The sequence below is a fragment of the Drosophila yakuba genome, chromosome 3L, assembly GCF_016746365.2.
Source record: "Drosophila yakuba strain Tai18E2 chromosome 3L, Prin_Dyak_Tai18E2_2.1, whole genome shotgun sequence".
NCBI classification, from domain to species: Eukaryota; Metazoa; Arthropoda; class Insecta; order Diptera; family Drosophilidae; genus Drosophila; species Drosophila yakuba.
Genome location: NC_052529.2, coordinates 18,014,422 through 18,025,100, shown reverse-complemented (window position 1 = coordinate 18,025,100; position 10,679 = coordinate 18,014,422). Strand labels below are relative to the sequence as shown.

General features: G+C 39.2%; 1 protein-coding gene and 1 long non-coding RNA gene across 2 annotated transcripts; one reads left to right on the top strand and one right to left on the bottom strand.

Moving 5' to 3' along the window:
- Positions 1–336: 336 nt before the first annotated feature.
- On the bottom strand, positions 337–786 carry LOC6539588 (accessory gland protein Acp62F). The gene has a single exon (XM_002086417.3). The coding sequence runs from the start codon at positions 758–760 to the stop codon at positions 398–400; it is 363 nt and encodes a 120-aa protein (XP_002086453.1). The 5' UTR covers positions 761–786; the 3' UTR covers positions 337–397.
- A 138-nt stretch (positions 787–924) lies between these two features.
- Positions 925–3,640, top strand: LOC120321465. Its single transcript, XR_005561085.1, has 3 exons — positions 925–1,003; positions 2,547–2,685; positions 2,769–3,640. It is a non-coding gene; the product is annotated as an uncharacterized LOC120321465 (long non-coding RNA).
- Positions 3,641–10,679: the final 7,039 nt, after the last annotated feature.

Genomic DNA, 10,679 nt, shown 5'->3' with positions numbered 1-10,679 from the left:
CTAGGTCTAGTTATACAAGCTCTGCTGTACTGGTTGGGATATATACTATATATGGGTAGAAACCGCAGCGATTTTCGCGCAACGCGGCTTTTTGCGGATCACGTTCATCTCCAGGGGACAAAACTAAATTGTGTTTAATTAATTTTTTGTTGCATAATTCGGGGATTTTAGTTTTACGCCGCTGCAAAATGGCAAAAATACCAAACAGTTTGCGGTTGTTGGTGCATCAATGTTCAGCAACAAATGTACCGCACACGTGTACCATCAACAGTCGGTTGAAATATTTAAAGGAGGGCAGATACCAAAGTACTGTGACATATTTAAGTAAATATAAGATGTTTTTTATTTTTTTATTTGAAACCATAATTGTACACAATTATGTTATCTGCTTTAAATGCTAGCCAACCTTTCGCCTAGCATTACTATGTTTTAATTGAGGGCATGTATTTTCCCCACTAAAGCAATGGAAATTCGTTAGTCTTCGGGCTCGACCCTTTGGTAATGAGTTTCTTGGACAATCAGATTGCAGTACACAGGCGGGAATCATTCGATTGACAATATATCCTGGCTTGCACACACAAGGACCTCCGCAGATCAAAATGCAATTGGGCTTGCCTATGGAATCACACGTTTCTGGACAAGCTGTGGGACAAAAATCCGCATGCGTGCCATTTTTGGAGCAATCGATTTTCTCAGAGAAGCACTTTACCGCCGAAAAAGTGATCAGTACCACAAGCGTGAATACTTCCCACTTCCACATACTATTTAGGAGCAATGCGGTCTTTAAATAAATAATATACCGAAGAAAATTTAAGCATAAAACTTAGGTGAACGCGTTGTAATGTGAGGGAACGAATTTCATTAGTTATGAAATTATTCCACAGCTTTAGATTTAACAGACTTGAATGTTCAGGTAACCGTACTACTACTGATAGAAATCAGTTTACAGAAAAACGATGTACGCCATCCACACAATTTACAAAAAAGTGTCATATCAAAAAATGTAAAGGAAAGGAAAAACAAGAGAGAACGCTATAGTCGAGTTCCCCGACTATCTGATACCCGTTACTCAGCTAGTGGAAGTGCGAAGGAGGTCTTCAACACTGACAGTTTTTGGCGGTTTGTGGGCGTTCGAGTGGGCGTGGCAAAAAGTGTTTTGGCAAATCGATAGAAATTTACAAGACTAATACAAAAATGAAAAAATATCAAAACATTTTTCAAAAGTGTGGGCGTGGCAGTTTTGGGCGGTTTGTGGGCGTTAGAGTGGGCGTGGCAGCATGATTCGATAAACTTGCGCTGCGTCTATGTCCCTGGAGTCTGTATGCTTAGTCTCAACTTTCTAGCTTTTGTAGTTCCTGAGATCTCGACGTTCATACGGACAGACAGACGGACAGACGGACAGACGGACAGACGGACGGACAGACGGACATGGCCGAATCGACTCGGCTATTGATCCTGATCAAGAATATATATACTTTATATGGTCGGAAACGCTTCCTTCTGCCTGTTACATACTTTTCAACGAATCTAGTATACCCTTTTACTCTACGAGTAACGGGTATAATAACACCGTGTGCAAATCTAAATCGTTTCGCTGATCTTCGCTCTTTTAAAAAATCAATTATTTAAGTAATTCTGGTGCTCTTTCCGTTACACACTTTTGGATGTCATATCGTACAATTTAAGCTGCGATCCTAATACTAACAACTTATTCTGGCATCCTCATCTTTTAGATTTTTTGGGGTCATACTGCCTTAGCTCACTTTGTTTATTATTCCAAATTATCTGGATAACTATAACTATAAATATTTTGATATATGTACATATATATTTTCTCTAATCTTTTCGAACAACCCCCTTTGAAAACTTTTATTTATTTTAATGCCCACCGCATGCGACACATTTTTGTCGCTGAAAACTTTACCTCAACTTGGCGTTGTGTGAGTTTTCTTTAATAAAATTTCACTCAGTCTACTTGAATCTGCACTCGTTTTGTGGCCATGTGACACGCACACACAAACACAAGCACAAACACACTGAAGCAGAAACCAACACAAATGCAGACAAATATCTTGCAATGTTGGCGGCTGCAGACTGTCATTTGTTTACTTGTGTAAACTTTAATTAAATTCCAAAAAGACGACGACAGCCGCATCTGGTGCAGGAGTATCCTCCTCCTTGTTCCCATTAAAACCCCATTGCCCTCACCAACGTCAACGTGTTGCCATTGCACAATTTTAGGCCCACACTGCAGTTCAGTCTGCCAATTGCCATAATTATGGCAACTGGACTAGCAAACTCCCACTTTACACAAGAAAGCAAACTTTAGTTTAGCATGAAGTCCAAATTTTCTAATTTTTAAAATACGATATTCAGGTCTTGTCTCAAAGTTTAGCTAAAAAGATTTGAAGATTCAACTTATATAAATTTTTACAAAAACTTGATTTATCAATAATGGGCTATTTTCATAACTAAATTATAACTAATTTATTGAATACATTTTAAAAATAAATGTTTGATTACTTACGAGTGTATATTTTATTCAGTGTACAAACAGCCATATCCATTCACTCCGCAAATGCAGCAAGTGCAAAAGCAGAAACCCAGCCCAGAACCCAGAAATGCAGCAACATCTGCCACTCCTGACACTCCGTGTCCAACGTATTGAAACAATTGTCGATGCATGTAAATTAACAACTTTGCTGAAAGCCTAATTTAGCAGTATAAAGCAATTAAATATTTTACGTTCAATTCCCCGAAAATTTCAGCTGGAAATTTCGCAGCAGTAAGCGAGGATAGTCATTAGTACAAATGTACAACATTTTAGGAGCACATCACACAGATATAGTAAGCTCCGCCATACAATATAATATTTATCAACTCTCCAGAGCTGCAGCTCCATAAAGTCCCAAACTAATTACTACCCTTAAAATCTCTGAATGTGAACCCTTTTCTGAAGTCCTTTTAAATACATTTTTTCGGAGCAGCTGTAGCGTTAATAAAGTGTTGGACAAAGGACAAAAAGTTTGCTTCCTGGCTAGACATAATTTTAGGGCTCTTTGCAGTTGTGTGGATGTGGATGTGGAAGTGGATGCAACCCACGCCGCCTGCTAAAAAGAGCGGAAGAAAGTCCACTGGCCGCTGTTGGCAACCCTGGAAAACATTGTCCAGCACAAACCAAATGTAATTTGTCCAGAAAGAAACGGAAAATGCGACAAAGGGCGAAAACTTGTTGGTCTGTTGGTGAGTTCGCCCACCATCAACATTCTGTTACTGGAGGTCATTTTTGTGCATAGTTCATTACGATTGAACTGCCACAAAGGTCCCTAGTTCCCCAAACATGTGAGAGGGAAAGGTAGCTCAAAGAGAGAAGGACGGAACAGAGGCCGGAGAAAGAGACAGCACGCGACAATGCGACTTGGCAAGGCGAAAACGCTCCAATTTAGCACACTTTTATTTGGACTCTCAAAGCTATTTTAATTGGGATGGTTTAGGTAATTTACACCAAAAAGAAAAGTGTGCCTTGTTTACTACATTTTTATTTCATAATTAATGCGTATGATAATTCGCTGATTCCTCTGCGTTGTTAAAATAATCATATTGTTATGCCGTCATGGAAACATAATATACAAACCCCAAATTTATTTAAATAGGAATTAAAATAATTTTTCAGCCCTAGGAAAACATAAACTGAATCCGACTAAGCGCAATTTAAATAAAATTAAAGCTTTAAAGCCGCATAGAAAGACTTTAATTTCATTTTCAACATACAATTTTATTTTTAGTGTAAAAGTCTATAAATATTTAAAACACACTTTTACCACCTCATCTCGAGTGCCCTCCACTTTGTTCAATGTTTCGAGACAAATGTCATAAAGTTGCATCTTCCACTGGCCACGCCTCCGATTTCCCTCCGTTTTCCGCCCCCATTTCCAATGGCCAGTATGCTCCGTCAACCTCATTAGTTTGGCTGAATAGGAGGAGAGTGGGCGACTGCGGCTCCTGTTGCTTCGGTGTTGTCCATTGTGTTCGGCGACTTTCTTTTGGGCCATAAACTCTAAACTTGGAAATGCTGGCTAAGGTCGAGCGTGGTGATTCCACTTCCTGGCAGCCACACAATGCCCGGTGTGTGCCCATTACGCCCACTTTTGTGGGGGTTCCCCTTGGCTGTTGCTGCTACCATTTTGACCGTTAAATGTTGACATTTGTGCATTTCATTGTATGACCTTTTGGGTGCACAACAGCAGCAACTGCTGCGGAAATGGTGCACACTTAAAAATCAGCCTAATAATACAAATATCATTAAAATAATATAATAAATAGATGCATTCCTAAACATTAAGTATATTAAAAATAAAAATAATTAAAGAGGTTATTAAAAATGGCATTATTAAATGGAAGTTAGAAGACACTTCATAAAGAGTTAAAATAGTACATCTTTTAAGATACGAAAATAGGCAAATTCGATCCGATTTCTCTCAGTGTGCCGACACGGGCTCAGCTGGAGCAGCTGAAGAAGATGCAAAAGGAGCAGAATGTGGAGCAGAAGTCTGAATAGGATGCTACTTCCCCACTATTGTCGTCGCTTGTCTACTCATAAACTAAATGTAAATTCCACCCCTCGGTGCCAACGTGCCACCACTTTTATTGCAGTGTTTCGCTGTCACAACGGAGGAGATATGTCGCCCCTTAACCCACTGATGCCCCCAGCTACCAGATCCACCCCAGCTATATCCTTGGCTCCATGTGTGGCTCCTCGCATTGTTCTCGTTGTTTTTGTCAACAGGCAGCAGTGCAGCAGTGGAAACAGCAGGAACAACTCGCCGCCTTTGACTTTATTGTCCCTCCGTCTCAATGTCCAACTATACGACTGTCTGACTGTCTGCTTCGGATGCAGTGGCCATGATATTTGAATTTATAAATCTATAAAACTCCTGAGTGTGGCAAGAGGGGGATGTGGGAGGATGTGTGTCTGCATGGGGCTGAATTAGAGGAAATGAGAATACGTTTTGTTCAAATGGAACTGGTTCAGAGCGAGGACACCCGAGGGAACTGTTAAACACTTAAAGCGGAACAAAGGGATTCAATCAGTTAGCTGGTTTGAAAGCGGGAAAACCGGGTATGTGTAAAAAACTCGTGTTCGGAAATGATATACAAATATCTGATTAAATTGCGCGAGAGAACTAACAATTAATGGAATTTATACAGTCAGCTAAACAGTTTTAAATCTATTTAGTTTTTCCTTCGTTTTATACTAATCAAGTAGACAGTCAATTACTCTATCACACATAATAACAGGAATATAACACAGCCTATAACTATAGACACTTACATGAAAATGATATTACTTGACTTCTTCGCAGTGTCAATAACTCCATGGGTCATGGAATAAGCATAGTCTACTCACTTACATCACATCATTATACCCTATTGCCATACATGTATTTATCTATATTACTCTCAGGGATTTCCCGCTGCAGTCATTGTCTGTCGACCAACTACTTTACAGCTGTCAGATTACGAGGGGTTGGGGATAAACTAAGCTCTAAGTCCTTGCTTGCCCCCTTTTCAATTGTCATCATGCAATTGTGGAAGTGCCGGAGTGAGTCTTTCAGCCCCTTCCCTCACTTGTCTGCATAAAAATCTGCAACTTGTTACATATTTCTTTCTGTGGCACACATACTCGAAACACACACGTAAAAAGAAACTTGTGCCCAAGTGGTCATTGTGTTTTTTCAAATGCTTGTTTGTTGGAATTTTTAAAGAAGAAAGTCGACTTATGAAAGATCAAAGGGATTAATAGATTGTTTCACAAAATAAAATGTGTATGCTATTGCAAATAGTATCGCCAGGAATTAATATGACAGTGTAGGCGCGATTCCGCAGCCTCTCCCCTCATTTGCCATATAATTTGCATTGTCGTGTCCATTTTGAGGCTTAGCGTACGTCGCGTATAAATTGCATAATTTATGTGAATTATGCCGCATAACATTGCGCTCGTCAGTCGGCGAACCCTGCACCCTCGTTAACCCTACAGAGCCCATCAATTGCACCCTTGTTTGGCCTTTGGGGTGCAATGAACTTGCAAAGTGGCCTTGTCCAGGACATTGGCATGTCCGCTGTCCCTGTCCCTGTCCCTGTCCTTGTCACTATCCCCGGTCACTTAATTGTGACAATTGTCAAAACACTTCCTGGATCCTCCTTCTGCTGGCACAAATCCAATTAGTTGGCTCAGTCCGTGACACAATCACACAATCGCTCGCTCACTCAATAATTTAGCAAGGATTCAAAGGAGGCAAAACGATAGATGGCAACTAGCTCACTTCCACCTTTTTTCGAGTCATTTGGCGAGCAAAACGATTCGTGTTGTTTCAATCAATGATGCCAATCAAAATGAGACCGATTTTTTGCCACAGAGTTTGAACTCCTAACCATCGAGCGGAAAAGGGGAAAAGTGTGCGGGAAAATGCCGAGCTGCACGTGTAACTATATTTATTATTCGATTTACTTCAAAGAGGTTCTTGCCTTCGGCGTATAGAAAATATGTGTGCAACACAAACTTTTGCAATATTCCAGGACTTACTATCAAATATTCCTTAGGTGCTCCAAGTGTTTCAAAAAATAGTGCATACCCATTAAACACATTAAATTTAAGTTTTAATAGTTTCTCCAGTAATAAATTTATATTTATAGGCAGGCATTATTCTACGAATTTAAAATTAAGATGGAATTAACTTACAATTAAATATTGCCAAGTGTACTATTTGTACTTGCTTATCGAAATATTTTAACGTCAAGCCAAGAGTCGGTATGTGCTGCACATTTTTATGGTTTTATTACTTCTTTCAGAATGTATACAGCTTTTGGAAAAGTAATATGTAAAAGCTACAGCTATTATTATGCTTCTACTGCTATAACTCAAACGCAGAAAAAGTTAAAACTCATGTATAATTCAATTTTGAAGCTTAAAGCAATTTCCTTATTCATAAAATTCGTGCCCAGAGGGCGAACACCGAAGCTCAATTACTCGGATAACTAACTCTTAATGCTCCGACTACTTAATGTTCCCACTGCAGGCCGTCAAAAGATCAAGCTCTATGATTTATATGCAATTTTGTGGCAAATGTTTGGTGTATCCCTGGTCTGGCCAAATCACATTTGCTTGGTTTGGCCTGGAGTTTTCTGCTTTGCAGTCGGAGCTAGTCATTAAGCTAACAACGCTGCGTATGTGTAATAAATAATTGAAATTTCCGCCCAGAGCCAAAGGTTAACCGGTGGCTAAAGGGATGTGGTGTGGGATATATCATGCCGGAGAAATGGAGAAACGGAGAATTGGAGAAAGCGACTGAGACATGGCGAGAAAGAGATGTGTGTGTGTTTTAGCTTTTGGGCAAGTGAGCGCACCAAAGCGAAAATGAAAATAATTTTCATTGCGACTTGGAGACGGAAGACGGGAGTAATGAACACACTTTTCGCATTTAAGCTTGCTGCAGTAGAACGCTAATGGGACAACGACAACAAGCATTTCCACCAACAACAAAAACTAGAAGACAGCAACTGTTGCTATTTCCACTTGCCATCCTCACATTTTTAATTCCTTGGCACATTTGTGTAACGTGACATGAAATCCATTTGATGTCTCCGTCATCTTTCTCTGCAGCTCCCTTTGCCTATCTCTTTCCTGTCGCCAACTGCCGTCTCTTTCGCTCTCGTCCTGCACTTGTTAACAAACAAACACGCTTTTCTACTTTTTATTGCTAATTTTTATTTTATTCCTTGTTTTTTTGTATATCTCTGCTGCAATATAAGGCGGGAAACTGTGAGGAGGGGAAAATGTACCGGAAAAAACTTAATCAATCACATTTTAAATAAATATTTAACTGTATTTTCGAGTATCATTTTTCCCCGGTAAAAAAATAACAAAAAAAAACAGAAAATATTAAAAAACGAAAGGGTTTGCTTGCCATTTAAGGTCCTTAGAAATTTATTTTCCAGTGTTATAGAGTGGACGAAAAGGGCAGCAGGGAAACCAGGAAAAATACAGCGGGAACAGCGAAGCATTTTAACGCGATAACTCCCCTGGCAGTTGAGCTCATAAATTTATAAATGAGCCAGCGACTGTAAAATGCGAAACGAGCCGCGACGACACTGAAACTCGGTCGGAAAAACCAATGGAAAATAGGGAAAGGGCCTGGGGAGATTGCCTTGAAAGCACTCATCATTTTTTTCATCCATTTTGACAGAAATTTGAGATGTGTGAGGGTATCAAGCGGTGTCCTGCTGCTTGTTTAGGACGAATGTTGACAAACTTCTGGCATTGCAAAGGATGCAAGAACCCAAAATTAAAAGGATTAAAATTGCATAAGGAAAATCCTTTTAATGAAAGAAATAAATAACCTTAAATTTATATATTCTGAATAGAAAGGAAAGCTTGTAGTAACTATACTTTTTTCATACCTTAGTGTGGTTTTTTATGGTAATGTCTTTATTAGAATTCACTTCCATGGTAATTAAGCTCTGGAATCGTTTGTAAGTAGTTATGAACACGCAGGTAATTAAATAACATTTTAACATTTATTACCTTAATGAAAATTTCTTTCTTTAAATCACTCGATTTGTTTGATACCCAATTTAAAGCCTAAACCATTAGAAGCCAATCTTTTATGCATTAAATGAAATCTTAAGCCAACTATCTTCAAGAGTATTTGCTTGTTTACTTCTGTTAATTTGCAATCATTTCCCTTGTTGCTTTTGCTTTTATTTATTTGTATAACTTTTGTCATTCATAATTATTTGGGCTGTTTGTTTGTCTGACTTGTTGTTGTCGTTGGTCCCTGACATCGAAACATCGGAAACGGAAACAAATGAAGTATCAGACGGGGAAATGTGTTTGCTTTACGAAAATTGACTGAATGACTGACTTGCTGACTGGCTGGATGACTGAGTGCTAAAAAGCATTCGAGCTACTTTTAATATTTCATTCGCAACTCATGAATTTGTATTTCAAAGAGCGCTGGATGTTGGGCGAATTTTAAATATGCATTCACGCTTTTATGGGCTCCAAGTAGGGGAGTCAAATTGGAGTGCCCTCCAATTCTTGTCCATTTGGGCATGCCACCATTTGTTTACGATTTTCTATGCCATGATTCAATTAAAATTTCTTTATTGGCCCTGATATTCTGCTGCGCTTGGCTGGGTTTTCTTTGTACATCTCTGGTAATATTCGGTGTTTTCCGGGCCCGAATGCAATTAGCAAAGTTTAATGTGGAAATATTGCCATGAAGCCAATAAAATTAAAAGTGCGGTCGAGCGGCATGATTGGATTTCCACGAGGTTAGCAAGCAATTGTAGTTAACGTTTTCCAGCATCAAAACATGCGAGCCGATTTTACCATAATTTCGATAGCCTCAAATGGTCGTTGATTATCAAGAATTCGTTTTATTTAACCTACTTTTTTGAGCAAGTGAGTGAAAATAAACTGCCTTTTACATTTCCAAAGGAGGAATTCAATTGGCAATAAAATAGGGAAAAACTATTTTAAGAAAGGCGAATAGTATGCCGCAGAACTGAAAATTAATCATTTTAGGGCAAAGAGCAGAGATCTGACTTTTCACAATTTGTCTTAACCGCACGTAAATACTTTCTAGCAATTTGTTAGGTATTTCTAGGATTTGTTTGTGGTTTTCACTAGTACAGCTACCACAAGAAGAATGTCATTTATTAATTTGTTAAGCGTTTTGTCTCCTTTACCTACATTTGAACTAATCGACTAAGAAATGTATAAATACCTAAATCAGATCGAGTGAAATTACAAATGTAAGTCAAGCACAAAACACTCGCCTTCAGCGGACCAAAGAAAAATGAGATTTGAACGTCTAGACGAATTTATCTTAATAGTAGGCACTTAACCCCAGCTAACCCCAAAAATGTTTTTGCATGTGTGTTCCCTGCTGCAATTCGACCCCAAATGTTAGCTGCATAATTGACATTTTGACATTTATAAACATATTTTAAATAAACTTCAATCAATGTGCGCAGACAGAGCCACCCAACTTGGCCCAAAGCAATGCAAATGATAGACTCGCCAAAAGCCGGGGGGAAATAAAACAAAGCAGAGGCAAGCAAAAATGGGAAAACAAAGAGGGAAAATCACAGACAAAAAATAAAGGAGGTGTTCTGGGTGGGTGGGGTATGCCTTAAAAGTCAATTTGCCGCAGGCATTGCTAACAAAACATGAAGCGCGACGGCCAACAGACAATGCATATAAAAAAGGTGCCGAAATTTCCACAAACACACGGGCATCATCGAATTTCCATATCCCAAAAAGAAGGGGAAATATGAAAAGCAAGGCGAACATTTTCACGCAGCTTAAAAACCGCACTCACGCACAAAATATTTTTATTTACCTTTTCACTGGGGCGGCTGGCTGTTTCGGCTGTTTTGCCTGTTTTGGCTGGGCAAACAATAAACCACCCGATTCTCCAGTTACAGGCTACAGTATCTGCACCGATCCCTGGCACAGAAATCGGGCACTAAAAGCGCCGTATTTACGACGTTTACATGCAATATTTACACGAAATCTCTTACAATAACAGTTATGCCTGGCAATGAGCACTGTGCTACAGTACCTCTGTACTCCTACTTAGGAACCAGATCCAACTCCAGTCCAGGACCCTCTC